Below are 21034 nucleotides of genomic sequence, written 5' to 3'. Positions count from 1 at the left end.
TATCGCTGTCTCATGGTCGTAAATTTCTCAACTTTTTTTGTTCTCATCTCAAATATTTGTCATCGCCCATTTTACGGTTTGCTTTAACACAATGTGTACACCACCCACACCCAGCCAGCGAATGCGAGGAGACCTGCTACTCAGCTCTGCTCTGCTCTCTTACCCAAAAACTAACACTGACACACGGAGGCACTTAATGGCATTTTATGACTGCCACCTAGGCCAGGTTGGAGATGCGAGATGTGAGCTTCTGGCACCGTGTGGGCTGGCCAAATTGAGTGGGTTGGAAGAGCAATTTGTAGGAGTGTACTCCCTCGACTTATGAACGAATAACGCTGCTGTCGTAAGTGTGCTTAGAGATGAGAAATGATTCATTTGTGCAATCGAAACCGATGGACAAGTGGACAATTATCGATAGCGCAAGTATGAATATAAATTATTCCGACTAATACACAACAGCATTTCTGCTGTACCCACTCTACAGTCCTCGAATACCAATTAGGCACAGTGCTGGGCCAGGGCTCTGGGCAGAAAAAGTTCATTTCATTTTGTGTGTGCAGAAATGATTTCGACCAATTAACTGGCCGCCCCAAAAACTCATCACGCTGCCAAAGTACAAGCCATTTTTTTAATGGCTTTTTCCCTCGTAATGAGTTGGACCGAAGCTGCCAATAAGTGAAGGGCCCAGTTATTAGTTTAATTTGGCAGAAAGTGCCATAAATCACTGCCGAATATGATTCGCAGCTTAATTTTTCTCCACTCCTTTTGCAGAAAGCTGTCAGGGACCACATGAGAAGCGTCTGCTCAACCACCTGCTCTCCACCTACAACACGCTGGAGCGACCCGTCGCCAATGAGTCGGAACCACTGGAGGTGAAGTTCGGATTGACGTTGCAGCAGATCATCGATGTGGTAAGTGTTCGCTTCCCTCAGAAGCCTCAGACCCTCACTAACATTTCCGAAAGCATCAATTGGCCCAAACAATTGCCAATTGCCAATGAAAAATAACCCAGTATAACCGAGAATAATCGAAAAAGGGGATCTGATAATCGAGTCTGATCGAATTGAATTGATGAATTGTGATTGCGATTGTGAGATTAAGAAGCACTAACAATTATTGATTGCGTCTCTTATAGGATGAAAAGAATCAGATTCTGACCACAAATGCGTGGTTAAATTTGGTAAGTGACATGTACCCGTCGTTTGTGTGTCTCATTATCACAGCTTTCTTGCTTCTTTACTTTTTTGGGAATTTTTCAGTCCGATTTTCTGTTTCGTTTTCCTTTGGGCTTCAGTTTTTGTCCCGTTTTCCCGCCTTTCCGTTTTCCATTTTCCGTTTTCCATTTTCCGTTTTCCGTTTTATGGGCAAGCGAAGAGCGACGCAATTTTTTAGAATTCTCCACAAAACCAAAACCACAAAACCACAAACAATTTTTTCGTTCGATTCGTTATTTCTCAGTTTGTATTTGGCATTCAATAATTATTGGCCCTCAGGGGGTTTCTTTATCAATAAATAAATACATATTTGCATATGTATATGTGTTGTCTCGATATGTCTCTGTTTCTGTTTCTGTGTGCGAGTGTGTGCGTGTGTGTATGCGTGAGTGTTCGAACAATGCTTATTTGTTGCATTTGGTTTGTTCTTTTCGCATTTCATTTCACTTTGTTTACTTTTTATGTGGCGTCTGTCTGCCGGTTATCGCTTAAATATTTCAATTAAAAGCAATGTCAACTAAAACACACAAACAAACAACAAATTAAAACCAATTAAAAATAATTAAGTTTGATAAATGCAAAAAATCAGAGAGTGGGTACATGCTTAGTCACAAATTGCAAGTCGTGATTTCAGTCGCACCCGATGTGGGCTCCTTGGCTCGTCCTTTTCCTTGGGCTATCTCCCACTTTTGATTTACACAAATTTCATTTGGGCTGGACCTTCACCCTGGCTCTCCCCTGGCATTGCTAAATTGGCAGAAATTGCCAGGCCATGCCATAAACATAAACAAATAAATCAAGGCAAAGGACCCCAAAGGACATAAATAATATTTATATTTGCAGAGCGACAGCCATTTTTTTCAACGCTCTCTCACCTGGCTCTCGCTCTGTCTCTCTCTCTGGTCACTCTCTGACCATGAATGGTGACCCCTGAACCCTGTAAAACCCTTTTCAAAAAATTAATAGCCTCTCCATTCATCCTACACCGAATCGTTTGCGTCCAAATGCAATGATTTATGTTTGGCCGTCAATTTTCAATATTTCCCAGCAAAAAATTTAATTTTTGGCGTTTTTGTTTTGTTTTTTATTGTTTATTGTGTGTCATTTTGTAAACTTCACCAAAAACTCAACTAATTGTCGTTTTAATGGAAAAAAAACCAACCAACCAACTAACAAACAAAACAAATAAACTTTAACATAGAAACATTTTTAATTGTTTGCATTAAATGGAAATCTGTCTGTTTGAGCCGCAAACGTGCTTAGGCGTTTTTATTTCCCATATTTATGTGTATCTATTGTTTCTATTTGTGTGATTTACATGGACATCTACATTCCGCATCCGATTTAACTGATTTTCCTATTTTATTGTAATTGTTTTTTAATTTGTATCCCTGGAGTGTGCGCCAATGCAAAACATTTTATTAATAATTCCCCGGAAATGTGCGGCCTGCCGTGTGAATAAATGTGCTTAGGCGGCGGGGAAATTATTTCTGAAATGGAATGTCCGATGGTCACAGCGGCTGGAAAAGGCCCTTGTAATCCCTTTTATTACACGTATGTGGAGTGCAATTACTGCGCTTTTCATAAATCAATGATAAAGTGTCCCCCCTTTGCCTTTGCGTCTGTTGTAAAAACATGATGTCCCACATGGCCTCGTTATCATCTTATTTCATCGCCATGTCACTCCTTAAAGTTGGAGAAGGAGAAGCAACGTTGCACACAAATTAGTTTGCCTTCATTAAGTGCATTAATCAATTGACAGTATGATTTACATGGCTATTATTCTTAGATTACGAGCCACCCAACCACCCACCGTTCAGTCCATTTCAACCCACTTTCGATTTTGAGTTCGATTTTCATTTAAATTTGCATTTCTTTGTGTACGTACGTATGCCCGTGTGTATGTATGTGATGTGTGTGTGCAATGCGGAATTATGTTTGATATACATATATTTATATTTATATATATTTGCTGGGTACATGTCATAAAGCGTTCTCTGATTATACATATAGTATGTGCCATACATGTCTGAGTAAAATGCAAAAACGCAACAATTAAACGCAACAAAAACCAAACAGAAAACACAAGAGAAAAACAAGGAACAACTAAAGTCGTGTCTTGCATGTTGTTTAAACCAAAGTGCATTTAAATTTGACAAACAAAAAAGAGCGTGACAGCTAAAACCAATTTCAAATCGGTGTTTTCTTTGTACCTACATATGCTATAGCTATAAGTACATATAAACAAATTATATATTGCCATATAAATGTATTTGCAAAACACAACTAACAATCTAAACCGCAAAAAAACCTATTAAAAAACCAAAAGATTTCCCATAACTATAATAATGGCGATGAGGCTATGGCTTTAATGTGCTGCAACTATCCCTCATACCCTGAATCTCTCTCTCTCTCTTGCTCACGAATAAATTATATAATTAAAGGGGGGACTTCTATGGATTGGATTGGAGTAGATTGGATTCCCCAATCAAATGCATTTTAATTTACACAATTAAATATGTATGAAATAATTTGATTTATGCACTCGGCCCCCATCGGACTGATAGGGAGGGAGGTAGGGGACGTGGAACGCGCAGCGCGTGTTGATTTCCAGTGGCATAAATTATAAATCGACCACGAGTGAAGAGATTTATGATGCCCACAGCCATGACATTTCCATCGGCGCTTCGGTCACACTTTTGTCAATTACTCAAATTGCCCCCCGCCGTCAACTATGTAATGAATGTCCGCCGGGAGGGAGCATCACTGAAGCGCTGACAATTGCCAAAGTTTTGCAATTGCTGAAGCCTTTTCACTAGTCAAGTTTCTGGACGACCACGTGCTTGTGGCTTACCAAAGGTTACTCAAGCTACTGCTCCACGATTGCCACCCAGCTGGCAATGGCGATGATGATGATGGTGATGGGGCATGTCAGGCAGCTGCAACCGAATGCCTGACTCCTTTGGCACGACATTAAAATGCACATTGTGGCTGGGGTACGCCATCAGCATCAGTAGCAAAGTAAAGAAAAATAAAGTCATTAGCATTTTTCGGCTAACACCAAAGCACCGACGACGCCTAACCTTCTCCATCTAATGACTTGCCAGGTTGGCTGCACCACAAAAATCTCTCTCTCCCCCCTAAATGACTTTGGCCATGGAAATATGTGTCAAAAGGAAATGGCCAAAGGTTCTGGCCCCAAAATGCTACAAAAAAAGTGGCTGAGAATGTGGGAAAGTGTCGAGTGGGAGGGAAGGAGTCGTGGGTGTGAGCCGAACAAGCTTTGATGGTGTTTAATCTGTTGTTTTGGGGTGTGGCCAAAGTCAAAAGTTCGGAGGGCAGAAATCCAATGCAGATTACTCGGCCATCTGTGGGCGAATTTCGGAATAGTTTAGGGGGCACAGTGTGTGTGGGAAACAAAGGCAATAAAAGAGCTTGCAGATAGATGGAATCATTTCGATTCAATACGATGAAGGAACCTTAAAATCCTAGCATACTCTTCGCTTCAGCATAAACCTGTGACATGTGTAAGCCTTACTTCAATATAATTTAAGGATTTTCCTTAGCTAACAAATATAGGCATCGACTTCACTTTTTAGCCTACTTATGGGAGCAACCCCAAGAACGAAAGTCAACGCAGGAAAATCTTCAAACGTATTAGAAATATCCATCGATACGATGTAAGCAGCACCTAAAAGCCATTATAAACAATCTGCCACCAAAATGATTACCCTTCCAGTGTACGGCAAAGTCATTTGGCAAAACGTTAAGCAAACTGCGCCGCTCACTTATCACCCACTCATTTGTCTCGAGCCTCGACCTAGCCCGACCCTACACGACCCGACACACTGAGAGAGACCAAGGCCAACAAACTTTGTCCTTGAACAAGTTGGTGTTTGGTCTACTCTGCAGCATTACTCCTGCTCTCAGGGTCTGGCACTGGGATCTCTCTTCTGCTCTCATGTGCATAACCCATTTGTTAGGCAAACAACAGCTACGAAGTTTGCCAAAAACATTCATTCATCACTGAGAGGAGTGCGATGACGACACAGTTTAGAAAGATTGAATCTTGAATCTGAATGGAAGTGCCTCAAATCTGGATTCTGGATTGTTGTTACTGGCAGACGACAGCGGCAATTGTTGGCTCATTAGAAACTCATTTAAAAACAATTTGGCACGTTAATGCAAAATAAATCTATAAGCTTATGGCACAACCAATGACAGTAGAGGAGACGAGACTCCTGTACTTGGTACTGGGGTACTGCTCCTTTGTGTATCTTGTAAATGTATCTGTATCTGAGCAAACGTGTGTATGCGCAGCATGAAGAAACTTTGCCACGATTAAGCGAACGCTTAATGCAGATGTGGAGTCTGTTGCAAATGATGCTTTAAAGTTGCCAAAAGAGCCACCCAAAATGTCATTAGTATGCGTCAATGTCAGGGGATTCGTACGAGGCGTCGCATCCGGTGGAGAATTAAGGGAAAACACCCTGGCAGACGTCATGTCATAAACATGAAATTTGCACAAAATCGCCATTTTTATAAGGTGTCAACAGCAAATATCGCACACACAACCAGCCCCGACAGAAAGACGGAGACGAAGACACGGAGAGACTTTCCATATAAAAACACTCAAGTCCCTGCATATTGGCTTAACCGAAATACCCCGAAGCTTACTGGGTCACTGTGCTCCTGCTCTGCCCACTTTAGGAGGAGGAACTCCACTGCTCGGCCCTGCATATCATTACAAGACCCTACTGCCTACTGAATCTTTTTAATGGCTCAAGTCGTTACTGCAGCTGCTGCCTGAAAACCCAAGTCGAGGGCTTCTCTCTCTCTCTCTCTCTCTTTGTATTTTTCGGCCATTTTTGTGGGTTTTGTAACCATTTTTGTTGGCAAGTTATTAATGACAGTCACCTCCGATAAAGAGAGGGAGAGAGCAAAGGCTTTCACATGCAGATCTGCTGTCCTTCATCTGCATTTCAAACGGAATTTGCTGGAACCACCTTGAACTATTCTCTGTCGTGTTAAATTCCTATCATGCAGATGACTGGGTGTGGGACTGGGGGCCGGCGGTGTTTGGGTGGTTGAGTGACTGACAATGTGCCAGCATGAAATATCTTTAATTAAAATTTTGTATAAAGATAAATGGGTTTTGATACCTAGTTCAAAGTTTTTATTGCACAGGAATAGAAGGGAGAGAGAGACACACAGACTGTGAGATAAGAATGTAAAGCAAATTGGCACAATGGACAGACAAAGCCTGTGAAGGCCGGGCAACCAGCAGATTGAAATTGTGGGAAGAGGGACAAGGGACTGATGGACTGGACTGATTCGGTTTGAGATTGAGATTCGGTTTGGATTCAAGGCTGTTGCTTCTGCTGCTTCTGGCAAACAAAGTTTTTGATGGCATTCCATTTCGGATTTTCTCCGTTTCGGCTGCTGCCAATTGAGTGATGATGGAAGATGAGACGAGAAGAGTTAATTGGATCAGTAAGCCCAGACAGAAAACTATCAAGCCTAAAGGCGAACGAAAACAAACACCACACCTGGCCAGAGATAGATGGCATATTGGGTATAGAGATTTAAAGCACATTAAAGCCATAACCCAATCGGATGCAGGTCCAGCGGCGACTTCTTTAAACTAAAGCTGAAAATTTGAATATACATAAACGATGCTATAAATATATTAACCACCAAAAAAAAAATCTCTTGTAAAACTCATAAAACAAATGTATAAACAAAAACTTTCTTTTACCATGCTCTGCTCTTTTTAAACTTTTCACTTGTATGATTTCGTTACTCTTTTGACTTAACATTTTGATTTCGTTGAACCTCTTGTTTTGTCTGCGTTCTGTTCTTTTTTGGCGTATACAACAAATACAAACCAAAATTTGTAGGACGAGAAAAATCAACTTCTCATAACGAATCTTTGGCTTTCGTTGGTAAGTCTCAACTAAAACTCGCCGCATCATAAATAGCCATCAACTTGAAACCCAAAACCCGAATCCCAATACCAAACCTAACCCCCACTTCAAATCCTACTAAATAGCTTAAAAAGTATCTTAACTAATGTGTAAATGCTTTAAATACATATATAATCATGAATCAAACTGAGACGGGTGCTTCCTGTTCAGGTTCCTCTGCTGATATTCCATCAAGTAGCTAAATAGCAGTTGATCCTGGTCCAGGAAGTGTCTGGTCCGATCATAGTTTAAGCACACACACGATCTGAACCCCCGAAGTAACCCCAAAGAGTTGATCGAGTGTTTTCAAAACTCTATCTTTCCATCTATTCCAAAACTTCTATTGTAAGATACTCTTCAATCTATCCATTCCTATACTGCTCCTGCTCCTTTTTCTCGATGAGATTTGTGTTGGCTTTACTCGTGTGTGTCTTAGATTATTTAAAAATCATCTTTTAAATAAGTACAACTAAATACGAGCTTAAATATTTGACTAAACATTGCTTAATCACAAGACATACTCCTCCCACTCACACTCAACACACACACACACCACAGCAGCTAAATAAACTTTGATTTTGGCTATTTCCTTTTTATTCTCTTTGAATTTATAACTTTTCTACATAGAGATCTACAATCACAACTATGTATGGTGTTTTCCAGCGCGGAAAATCGTTTAAATTTTTTTGATTTAGAGCTCGATTCGAGTTAGTTTCAGTTTCCTTTCTACTAAGAGCAACTAAAAACCAAACACGTAAACCGAACCAAACCGAAACAAAACAACTCTAAACAGAAGCCCCAGCCACAGAGAACACATACATTAACACTGAGTGCTGCATGCCCAAGAGATCGCATCGTGTAGAGTGCCTCAATCGATGTTCGTTTCGTTTTGTTCGTACTGCATGCCCCTTAATGTATTGGAAGTATGTTTGCCACTGTGTGTGAGCGCTTATCTTTTGGTCTGAGAGAAAAACAGTGATATATGCATGAACACGGACACGGACATCACCGAAAGGACAGCGGAAGTGCAGCGGGGAATTTGTACGCCATTTTTTTTAGCTGGAGTTTACTTATTTCCGGTCAGCCACGGCCTCGGTCCATGTTAGCCTCGTCAAGCCCTGTCAATTTGTGAAATTAATTAAATTATTTATTTAACACGTAGATTGTATATTACATCCCCCAGCCCAATACCCATCCCCATCCATTTTATAATGTAAGAGATTGGGGGTCTCAGCTGGGTCTATAAATTTTAGTAATTTCGCGATTGCAATCGAACAAAAAACATTCACATCACCGCACCAAATGTTGCGTCCGAGCTGTTGCAATTGGCAATATTTATGATTGATCGATGGGCCATGCGGTGTTTATTGACTGACAGTAGATATGTACATTCACCGCATCACTCTCTCTCTCTCACTCTTTTAAATAGTGCCCTGAATGTTTGTCATTTTGCCACGCGCGACCACAGACAGGCAGGCTTTTGGCTGTTGGGAATTTCAAATGCGAGTTGTTCCACATCGTCCGTCCGTCAGCAAAATGTTGTTCTGCTCGACGGCTCAATTATGCCGTGGAGTGGCAATTAAAACCGCTAAGCGAACGCCAAAACAATCACAACTGATGTTGCGGAATGATAGACAAAAAAAAAGTACTTTTAAAATCGATTCTATAGAGACCACAGTGGGTTCCATTGTGCTTAGAATACCTGCAGGGATCAATCTTGATAGATCTTGATGATCAATCGATGAATAAACCTCATAAAATCATAGCCTAAGAATTGTTATAAAGATTTTGACATTTGACATTTGCTAACCTAGCATTTAGTTAGGTAGCCATAACCGTTAAGCCAACCGTAACTATTTCGCAAAATAATTGCCACACTCGCATCAAAATCTGTGTCTTCCGCTGCCGCCACAAAAGCTGCAAAATGTTTTGAGGGCTTGGATGGGATGGATGGGTGGATGCCACACCTCTAATGGGATCCGGGCAACTGAGGCATCTGTTTTTACAGCTGTCATAAAAGCCGCACACACACAATAACAGCGGAGAAGAGCAGCCAGCCAGGTTTAAACGATTTTAAAGCAGAGCCCTGGCTGGCACAGATGCAGATCCTCAGCCTCGTATAATTTAATGCTGCACGGGGCCATGGCATGTAATTAAATTTTTTGTGATTTAAAAAAGGGATTCTGTATGTGTGTATGTATGGGATTGGGTGTGGCGCGTGTAGCCTTGGGGTCGGTGAGGACAATTGCTTGCTCTAAAAATGCCACAAATGTGTTAAATTATAAACACAACAGCAACAGCAATAAAAAGGCCGAGCAGGAGCACGGGGCAAAACTAAGTAGAGGAGAAAACTTTGCCGCTTTTATGACATGAACATGAACCACTTGTAGGCAAGCCACAAAACGCAACGGGCAGAGCGAGGAGTGAGAATTGAGGAGACAGGAGCGAGCGGCAATGGAGGAAGCGCGTTGCAGGCAACCACAGAATGACACAAAGCACTGTTTGACAACACTGAAAGAAAACAGAGAGAGAGAGAGAGATAAATACTCGTAGCGATGCTGCAAGAACTTTTCCCTCAGTGTAGTAGCCATGGCAGACCGACAAACAGGATCAGAAAAGAGCAAACGAGGAACGTTGATAAAACTTGTCGCATGTGCGGTGGTCCAACCAGGGGGAGAAACTCTGGTTTTGAGCGAGTCTGACTTAACTTGAAATTGTTGTCAAGATGTGCGTTGTATAATGCAAACGTAAGAGTATCTGTGTACATAGCAACAGTGTGAGTGCGTGTGTGTGTGCGTGTGTGCAGCGCAACAGCTTGCCAATCAGTTAACAGAGAGGGGCCAACATCCTCTTTTGTGGTAACGTAACGTAAAGTAGTCTAATAGCAGGTGCATGTCTGTGCATGTGATGGAGCAGTTGAGTAGATTTATTTTTTTGGAGACTTTACTTTCTTTCTGAACTTACTTTTCCATACTCGAACCCCCAAAGAATCCCCCAAAAAAAGATACATATCACATTTTCTTTCACGTCGCATTTTGAGTTCATTTAATAGAATTTTATTTGATTAGATATATGTACATAATTATTATAAGGATGTGTAAGCACTGCCATTAACTTCAAATCTAACGTATCGACACAGGAATGGAATGACTACAATCTGCGCTGGAACGAGACGGAATATGGCGGAGTCAAGGATCTTCGCATCACGCCCAACAAACTGTGGAAACCCGACGTGCTCATGTACAATAGGTAAGTGGTCTGTGTCCACAGTGGGAGCGACTTTACAACTAACCGAATAGAAAGGCTGCCAAGCCCCCAAATGAATCAATCAAACTAAAAAAGTGTTTTGCGCTATAAACAGCTTCAGGGATAACTCTAGGCATATCTATATCAGAATATCTTTAAATACATACTATATATACTCGTCCTATATACTCTTGAGAAATGGTAAGAAAACATAACCCGATTTAGATCTAATCTGTTGGATCGTATGATAAACCCTTGACCGTTCTCTTATGGTTTCGTTTGCGTTCCAATATTTATATAGAAATAAATACTTATATAACTTATGTAGATGGATAGTGCACTTTAGTTGGTTTTAGATTAGATTAGATAACTTTGAGAGTTACAGATGGAACTGTCGGAAGATGGGTTCCATCTGTGTGGCTTTAAAGGAGTTTGTTGAGAAGAGAACTTGTTCCCAACAAACCCTATCGTTAGTTGATTATTATTAATTATTCTTTGTACGTTTCTATATTATTTGAGTTAATTTTTGAATTGCAAACGATATTATCAGATGTTATATTTATCAATATTCCCAGCCCCATATATATCCCCCATATATCCCGTATCCATATCCTCTACTTATACGTAGCTGTTGTGTTATAAACGCATCATAATCCACTCGCTATTGTTTGTGTGTCTATATGTAAAAAGATCGAAACATCGAACCAAAGCCACAACTTAAACATCAAAGATAATGTTTATGTTCTGTGGGCCAACCTCGATCGACTCTACCCACATTATAATATTTAATATTTGTGTTTCAATGTTACCCACTTATGATTTGCTTTCAATGTTTCTGTTCCAAAAAGAGTGACATTTAAAAGAAAAAGGAAAACAAAAATCAAAAGAAATATATAACCAGAATATTTTACATTTTGTTTAATTCAATAAGAGTAGTTTACACGCAGTGGTTGTCTAGTGGGACTGTACATTGTCAGCTTGCCGTTGATGTGGGCCTCACATTGTAATTGGATTCGTAATGCTAACCGAACGTTGTATAACACATGAAATGCCTGCGTTATTCAAGCATTAAACTAAAACCAGCCATCAAGCCATAACTAAAGCCGAACTAAAGAGACTAAAACTAAACCAAAACCCAATGCAATGACAAACAAAAACAAGCTAAATAATCGCCCAGACTAAATACCAAACAACTTAAACATTGTTTAACCAGAATATTGCGCAAGTATGTAGTTTGTTCGAAACAGCACCGAAACCGTAACCGACCATCAGCCATCAAATGTCCTCCTGCAAAAAGAGAGGACTCCTCGCGAGGTCTGCGGTCTGCGGGGTCTACCGTCTGTGGTCTGTTGTCTGTGGTCCGCTTCGCTTTCCTTTTGCTTGAAACTTCTGCGAAACTTCTGTGAATCTCAACCCAATCTCAAGGCTAATGCATACACACATTATTTCCGAAAGACAATAACCAACAGAGAGATTGTTCAACAATATGCTGGTGTAATATTTCTGGTTAGACGTTCAGTACTTGAATTTATTTGGCCAAGAACAAAAAAGAGTAACATGAAAAAAAATATACATATGAATAATCAAAAACGAAAACGAAGAATGAGAAAAGAAAATGTTTTTTGTTCATACTCATACGTAGCTTGCAAAAAACAGAACAAGAAAACCCTCAACTCAACTAAAGAACAAACATCACTGAAATAGATGGCAAAATAGATTTTCAAGTATTGTGCATGAGAAATCAAATCCCTCGTACTAAAGACAAAAACTAAATAAAAGTTCATATAAATAAATATACCAAATGCAAAGTTATTAAACCCAAGCCCAAACCCCAAGACATTCCCTCATCTAACCATCGAGGTTACCAGTGCAAAGTGCTTGTCTGGCCACCGACTAAACCTAAAGCCACCTACTAACCCATACACCCATGATACACACCATACACACAACAAATCACACGCCAAAATTAAATGTATTAGTGTTTCTAAATGTTTCTAAATGCCCATTCAATACATAATTAAGTTAAACCTAAATACATTCGACTAAATACACAAAATATTAGCTAAGATAGCTAAGCATTCTCCATCAAGTTAATGTTAAAAGATATCCGCAGAGATCTCTACAACTATCACTCACCGAAGCCACCGAAGAAGAACCCTAAACTTGAGATTATAGTTAGATGAACTTTCCAGAAGATACAAAAGTATCTATAGCCGAACAGAGAAGGCTTTTTGTTGTTAATTTAAGCTGTGAGCATTTTTCAGAGTTGATAAAGAATTTACTTGAAAGTTTTCTTTATAATCTCTTGATGTGTTGAGCCGCTGCAAAGCTCTCTAAAATAAATATTTCATAAGAGTTTTGTTCTCGGCAGCTGCAGCTTAAGACTCTTTAAAATATCTATGAAAATCTACAACCATTCAAGGAACTGATAGTTTGGAATATTTTCTAGGAAAGATCATCTAATCTAAAAGCAAATAAACATTCATTGGGGCCCCCGTGGTTCAACTGTCTAAACATTCACAGCTTGATATCCAAATTGCCATCACTAAATGTTAGTTTATGTGTCCAACTAGTTAATCTAGACGTATGCGTGTGTGTATGCGAGTGGTTTAGAGTGTGAGTGTGTGCCAATCAGTAAAACATAACAACAACAGAGACACGCTTCAGTAGTAATTACGGCCCATGGCTCATGCATCATCATGCATACTGCCTCTCATAAGCCAAAGGGAAAACATTTCAACAGCATCGAGGATTGCAAAAACGAGGCGATTACAAATGTTTACTTCATCTCTCTCTCTCTCTCCCTCCTCCCTCTCTCGATGTCTCGCCATCTCTGTGTTCTCCAAATAATTGCAATTTCATTTCTCATTTTCCATGCCATTCGCTTTTAAAATGTCTGCCTCAAAAGAGGAGGGGAATGAGTGGATGAGTGAGTGTGTGTTTTGTGTGCTTGGCAATCATCAGAGTAATCAATTGTTGTCGATGTGTGTGCCATATCTATACCTATACCTATGCTATATCTATACCTATATCTGTACCTATAATTTCTATCGTTCATTATAGCTCTTTGCTACACAAATATATAAATTATAATCTCATGTACTCCCAGTTGTTGCTCGGTGTCCAGTTATAATCATCATCTATCTATCTATCTATCTATATAACCAAAGCATTCTACTCGTAAATCTATGCCTCTATATATCTCTAGCTGTTGCTGTCTGTTCTCATTGTGTTTAACTGTCTAAACTATCCTCCTATACATATGTAATGTATATGTATGTATATGCCAATATCTTTTTTTGTCTGAGTGTGCGTGTGTGCATCATTGGCCAACGAATAGCCATAGCCATTAGGTCTGTGTGTAAGCTAGTTTAAGTGAATAACTTGTAAGCTCTACTTATTTGCATGTCACACCACCACATCAGTATAGATCTAAGGACACACACACAAACACACTCACACAAAAGTACAGCTGCAAAAGGACCAACTAATGAAGTACTGCAAAGTTTTGCGGTGCTCCGAGTACACCCAGTATGTGCATAGACAAATGACTTCAAAGGGACTACTTTATATTTATATATCATTCCGCATAAGGAACTATAGCTGTCATAGTGCAAAAAAAATAAAAGTTTCCGCCTCCACCAGTTGCACAAAAAGCGATCCCATTCACCGAATACGATTGCAGCAAATCCCTGCTGCTGCTGCTGCAGCAAAAAGCCCGTAAAAAAACCCACTCAACCAAATACATGTCCGCCCATGCGCCCATTGGGGGCTTAAACATTTTAAGCCATAACTTAAATGTCAAAATGTGTTGGTGGCAGCCGCTCTCCAATCCTATCCGTTGCCAGGTGCCGACTAAAAACAACTTAAATGCCACCAGTCCCCTGAGCATGGGTCTGCACAGAAAAAAGGTGCATAAACTTTGGTCACAAATGAAGACAAACTACGGCAGCGGCAGAGAGCCTTTCAGAGCTCTCGGATACAAATGCACCTGGCGGAGTGTCTGTCCACCTCTGGTCGCACGAGTGTGTGGCATGTGTGTGTGTGCTTTGTGCAGTGTGCCGCAGCTGCATTTGGCGAGCTAATTGCAATTTATATTTGCAGTAGTGCGAAGCTTATTTAACCTAATGGGGGGTGAACATTTTACAGTTGATTGACGCATTGGGCATGTTCGCATGGGGTTCTCCTGTGGCAAATGGAATTTACATGTCACACGAGAGAGGATGCCACCGACAGGGACAAAAAAAGAAAGGAAAGGAAACAGACCCGGACCGACTACCCGACCATGCCGACCACCAACCTGAAACAATGAATCAAAACACGTACGCTCCGGGTTTAATTTCCAGGGCACGCAGCATCCGGCGTTGATTCGTCGGAGATTCGCAGAAGCTCAGCGCGGGGGTAGGGAGGGATGGAGGACTGGCCGGAGAACAAAGAACTGGCCAAGCGAGGCCTACGCGAGAAATGGCTTGAAATGAAAATCATATTGATTAGCCATGTAGTCAGCATAGTCAGGGGAAATCAGTAGATGGCCAAGGAGCAGCAGAAGAGCGTCCTGGCACGGCACCGTTCGTTTCCCCTTGGAGAAACCTTTCGGCTGTCAACTTTATTTGCTAATGAACTTGCACAGAGTCAGAGTCAGAGTGCCGAGTCCAGGGTCGTGCCTCGACAAAGAAAGCCAAACCAAATGGAAAGACGGTGGCGTTGGCGGTTCCGGGAAACTCTTTCGCCTCCATTTCGGAGGTATCTCTCGGGGGCTGCTCGCAGATAGTCCGATTGACTGAGCATTCGTTTGGGGAAACATCGCACTGCCAGAGTTTTATTTCGTTTAATTTATTAATTCTTCTTTCTTTTCGAGCCAGCCCTACCTCTGGCTGGGGTTCGCTCCCCCGCCTAGAGCCTAATTTGTATGCGTCGCCATCGCTGCTAATGTGCGGCCATCATTTAGATCAATAGCGAGACGACGAGGCATAAAGATATACAGAAACAAAAAGAGATACAGCTACAGATACAAATGGAGATACAGGCAAAGAGAGAATGGCCTTGCCTTGCCTCATTATGGAGCGTCTTTCCGCGAATCAATCGGCTCCGGCAGCCAGCTCTTTTTTTTGTTTGCCATTTACTTATGCTGATTTCATTCGTAGCCGTGTACGGGTATACGTATTCATTCTATAGATTACGTCCGGCTCCTTTCACATTGCTTAATTGAGATGCCGGACTGGAGCGAACCGAACCGAACCGGACCGGACCTTAAACCGCCAATGCCAGAGCCAGCCGCGCGGAATGAAAAGCTTTCACTGTAATTGCAACATTATCTCCGTATCTTGTATCCGTATCTGTTACAACTTTCACAGAAGAACACGCCAGTAAGCCGCATCTGAAATGAAATTGACAGCGGTGTCGGCTTAGCCGGGGGCCAACCTCTGGTCAGGATTCCATGCCCCAAAACAGAAACCGAAACAGGCACAGGCAGAGACGGAGGCGCAGACCAACGTCAATATTAATAATGTCGGGCAATGATTTTATTTACTTGTCCAAGGCCAAAACTTGTGTGAAAAGAAAGGCAGCCGCAAACAACTGTTTTACTTACAGAAATTAAAATGACTTTGAATGTGGGGAAAACGTGTGTGTGTGTGTGTGTGTGACGAGGGTCTCAATGTAGATTGGAATGCAATCATCCAACTGCGATTTCAATTAGCTCAAATAACTATTAAATTCGCGCCTCCCTTCAGGATACAAACCGCAATCCCTTAGGCCCGAGTGGGCATCATCTGTGCTCAATTTCGGTGTCGGTATCGGTTTTGGTTTCGGTTTCTGTTTCGATTGTGTGTTCGTGTTTTCGGCTTGACCTGCCGCTAATCAGCGCACAAATTCCACTTAAATGCCACAGAAATTGCATATAAGCCTCGTTACCCTCTGGTCCCTGACGACATACCCATAACACATCAGTTCCACTCGATTTAAGGGGGATCGCCCCTTTTGACCACAAAAAATGCAAAACAAAATTGTCCACAAAATGTTTACGCAACATACTCAGTGTCCCCCCCAGAGTCTGAATCAGAATCAGAGCTGTAATTGCATTTTATTGCAGCATTTTGCGGGGAGACAAAAAGTTAAGAGATACTCGTACATAATGTATACAGCTCCACTATATAATATATTCGAATAAATGGGTTTCTATATAAATGTATTTATGTATGCTTCCTGCCAAGAGACCCGCATAGAAGTGGACGTTCACATTTTTGGAGTATCTGCTGAGGTTCATTTGCATATGCACATATTGGGTAGTGCCACAGGACACACAGGAGATAGACACAAAGATACAAAAGATATTTGTATTTGGCATTTGTTGTGTGCGAGACAAACGGGCATTCCGATTGGGTCAATGACTGCTGAGAGAGTGGCATCCTAAGTATGTTGAGTTGACCCCCAGAGTTGAACCCCTCATACAGCTTCCAGTAGAGCTAGAACACACACACACACACACACTTTTATGGTATTGTAGCTCTTAAGACCAAACACTTAACAAACACACACAAAATCCCCTTATAAGAACTGCTCCCAAAAGTAGAGACATTTTACCTAGATCCCCTCTGGCTCACTGCCTCCCCGAAGAGCAATCCAAACAAAAAACATTTTAACTAGCGATGAAAAAAAAACAAAACAAAAAGAAAAAGAAAAGAAAAGACAAACCAAAGCGCAAGTCACAAATAACCAGAGAAAAGAAACGATCAATATTGAATACCAATTAAACGAAAATAAAAACCCTGAATCACAAAAACAAAGAAAGAAAAGAAAAAAATGATGAATTAAAAGAAGGTTAATGCCAATGAATCGAATTGCAAAAGAATATAACAGTCGTATAACAATCAATAACAATCGATCGAGAGAATAATCCATTAAAACAAATTGTACAATAATCTAGCGCGGATGAGGGATTCGATGGCACGTATCACACCAACATTGTGGTCAAACATAACGGCAGTTGTCTGTACGTGCCCCCTGGTATCTTCAAGAGCACATGCAAGATAGACATCACGTGGTTCCCATTTGATGACCAACATTGCGAAATGAAATTCGGTAGTTGGACTTACGATGGAAATCAGGTAAAGTGGCAATCGACAAAACAAACAAACAAAAAACACACAACAAGAAAGAACAAATATCAAACGCAACAAACAGCTTAAACAGTTAATAGTACAGTGAACGCTGGCTACACTAGGCTACAAACACTAACACCAATCACACTCACATTAAAACTAACACTAGAACACATTCCAACTCGAGCACAAAAATCACGCTTATGCCAATCACGTGACTCACTCACGCACCAGGAAAAAACACACACGAAACACACACGAATCACACGAAACACGCGTAAGGGAAGTCCAACCAACGCGAAAGAGTCGACTGTTGCTAGATAGGAATATGGCAGGGATCCATAGGGATATGCGACGTTAGCGTCCACTGACAGATTTCTCATTTTATTTATATGCTTTTCCAAACTTCTGTCTCTCTCTCTCTCGCTCTCTCCAAGTATATTTTTATCTACCCAAATCTATATTCTAGTTTATATTTAGTTGGTTTATCCTATCATCTCGAACAATTCTTTGCGTTTTTGCGAATTACAAAACCAAAAGATCGCAGTGTTGTTAACAGCACTGAACTGTCAGACTGAGCACTCACTCAAGTCAAGTGTGTGGGCTAAAATGTTCAATTCGCTCAGAGTTGATTGGATATTTTAGGGTCACACGCCAAAATGTACTCTGAGCTTAGTCCAAAGGCCAAAGAATGCCCCATGGCAGCTGTTTCCAGCACAAACACCGTCCAGTGTTGGAAGCGGAAATTTGCCTCTCGCGTAGGTTTGTCTCACAAGAAGAGGAATCATGTGTGGAATACCCTAGAAGCTCTAAGGTTTCCACTATTTTGCATGGTAGCAGGCAAATGAAAAAAAGAAAACACCACGCCCAAAAAAAAAATCAGCAACAGAAGAATATTTTTGGACGACGTAAAGACTCTTAATGAAATTCAAACAAAATAAATATATTCAAACAAAAAAAGAAGTTTTGAGTAAAAATATAATTTACAGCGCTTTTATTTCCCACGTATTTTGCACCCAACAAAAAAAGTTACAAAGCAATCTCCAAAGAAAATAAAAGAAAAACTCAAGCTCTCTATTTTGCTCGCTCGCTCTCTCTATATAACTCTTTCTCTCTCTCTTTCGTACACCTTGAACACATGCTATATCTGTACATAAATGTTGTTTCAATGTGGCTTTTTGTAAAATCTAAACAACAACAAATTCAACAACAAACTAAAATCTTAAATGTTCTTTTTCTCCAATATAAAAAACAAAAACCAAAAACTCAAACTCAAATCTCAATGACCAAAAAAAAAAACAAAATTGATTTGCCCATTGCAAATGAATTTCCTATGAATTCTCTATGAATATGAATATGAATGAATCTATTCAAACAAACAAAAAACAAAAATCGTTTGAAAATCAGTTGGATTTGGTTTTGAATTCCGAAGATGGAGGGGATCTTTCCGATTTCATAACAAATGGCGAGTGGTACTTGCTTGGTTAGTAAACGAAACCTCATTATGCTTATTTCTCTAACTGTTATTTCGTTTGATCGTTGTCATTTGTAAATGTCTAATCAGCCTTAATCCCACACCAAAAAATAATAAAAAAAAACCACAAAAATATATAAATAATCCAATTTGTTTTGATTTTCCAACTTGCTTGCGAAACCGAACTGAAAAAACTGCTTCATAGTCATTTATGATTTGTCTAGAATCTTGATTTCGTTGATCTAGTTATATGCTTAAATTGTACATAATCTGTAAAAAAAATATCTGTTGTACATATCCGTGTGTGTGTGTATTTGTGTCTCTGTCATTATCGATGACACCCCTGCCCGATGATTACTAATGAGATCCGTTTTGTCGTTCAGCCATGCCGGGAAAGAAGAATACGATAGTCTACGCCTGCTGCCCAGAACCATATGTCGATATCACCTTTACTATACAAATACGTCGCCGTACATTATATTATTTTTTCAATTTAATTGTGCCCTGTGTGCTTATCTCATCGATGGCCCTCTTGGGCTTTACATTGCCTCCGGATTCGGGCGAGAAGCTGACACTGGGTGAGTATGCCAACTGAATCCCTATTAGTCCATACACAAATACAAATCTTACATGCCTCACAATTGATCTGATATACAATATGATATGATCTGATCTACTTTATTCCCCAATATAAATGCATTTTATAAGCTCTTTCAGCGGTGACAGCGGTGCCTCAAGTGCCCTCAAGTAGATGTCTGAGTTAGTGATAGTTAGGTGGTCCAGCAGTTAATCAATCTAATCTATCTATCTATCCGTTTATCGAGTTTGGTGAGGTCAAGCAGCGAAGGTAGCGAAATGAGGCTTAGCTGGATTTAAATATATGTATACGACTTAAATCCCCCAAAAACCGCCGAAAACCAAGTTAAAAACCTCCCCAAAAAAAAACTCTCCCCTTAAATTCTCTATATATTCAACGCTGCTTTTAAAGATAGTCAATCTATGCATGTCTTTTGTTGAGTAAAACTAAAGTGAACTTAAAAGTAAATTAAAACCACACAAATCGAAGAGTGTTTCCCTCATGGCAAGGCATACCAAATTTAGATGCAGAAACACACATTTTCCGATAGCAAGAAACAACAGGCGTAAAACGATTTTTAATCAGTAAGGATTGAACTGCCTTTTGTTGGGAAACACTCTCTCCATGTGCTCTAACTTAAAGTCCCTGCTCTGTCCTCTGCCCAAGATAAAATACAATTTTTACTTTCCCCTCTCCAACCCCCAATATAAAATCCTCGATAAAACCTAAAACCCACAAAAGCAAAGTATAAACTAACAAGTAAAAATGTGTAAAAGTTTTGTTTATTTGTTCGATAATATAATGATGATGACTTTGATCTTGATCTTTCAGTTTTCCGATGAGTTTTGCGTTCGACTTTAATTTAAATTGCGTTTCTTATCTCTTTATATCTCGTATCTCTTGTTGCAGGCGTAACTATACTACTATCATTAACAGTATTTCTAAACCTTGTTGCCGAGTCCATGCCGACAACGTCGGATGCTGTTCCTCTTATAGGTACACACACACGCTAATTAATTCGCTTTAGCTTAAAAGTACAGTACCGCAGACCGAGCTGATCCGATCCGATCGAGCAGTATCCATCATAACTAACTTAAATTACTAACAAGAGCCGAAACAAAACAAAACAAAACAACAGAAAGTCGTGCTGTGCCTCATGCTGTTTTTTTTTAGTTGATCATTAGTTTTGCTACAGTAGTGCAATGAACTAAAGAAAACCGAAACCAAAACCAACCACGAATACTAACCAAGCAGAAAGATACGAATACGAAAATACCAATACCAATTAAATTAGCCTTCAAACACCACACTCTCTCTGTCTCTACCCTGGAACACAGAAACACCACCGAAAAACCTTCCGAACCACCCAGAACACTCTCACACACACGAATGAGGAATGATATCAACTTATCCTAACCACTCTTCGTATGTTTGCTAATAGATCTACCATATATATA

The 21034-nt window shown here is 40.3% G+C and overlaps 1 protein-coding gene across 16 annotated transcripts in view; it reads left to right on the top strand.

Annotated features, from left to right (window-relative positions):
• Window positions 1-21034, top strand: part of LOC117902180 (neuronal acetylcholine receptor subunit alpha-7) — an 89679-nt gene that overhangs the window by 59251 nt on the left and 9394 nt on the right. For 2 of the 16 annotated variants that reach the window (XM_034813351.1, XM_034813341.1), the window contains exons 2-8: window positions 772-911; window positions 1136-1180; window positions 10320-10429; window positions 17352-17532; window positions 18934-19009; window positions 19384-19578; window positions 20487-20573. In XM_034813351.1, coding sequence (XP_034669242.1) covers window positions 772-911; window positions 1136-1180; window positions 10320-10429; window positions 17352-17532; window positions 18934-19009; window positions 19384-19578; window positions 20487-20573 — 834 coding nt within the window. Of the gene's footprint in view, window positions 1-771; window positions 912-1135; window positions 1181-7114; window positions 7160-10319; window positions 10430-17351; window positions 17533-18933; window positions 19579-19748; window positions 19754-20486; window positions 20811-21034 lie in introns of those variants that run through there. The other 14 variants (XM_034813345.1, XM_034813342.1, XM_034813344.1 and 11 more) reach the window with 12 other exon arrangements.

This window comes from Drosophila subobscura, chromosome U (genome assembly GCF_008121235.1).
Source record: "Drosophila subobscura isolate 14011-0131.10 chromosome U, UCBerk_Dsub_1.0, whole genome shotgun sequence".
Classification (NCBI taxonomy): domain Eukaryota; kingdom Metazoa; phylum Arthropoda; class Insecta; order Diptera; family Drosophilidae; genus Drosophila; species Drosophila subobscura.
Note: the sequence above shows the minus strand (reverse complement) of the source record. Positions and strands in the feature narration are given on the sequence as shown.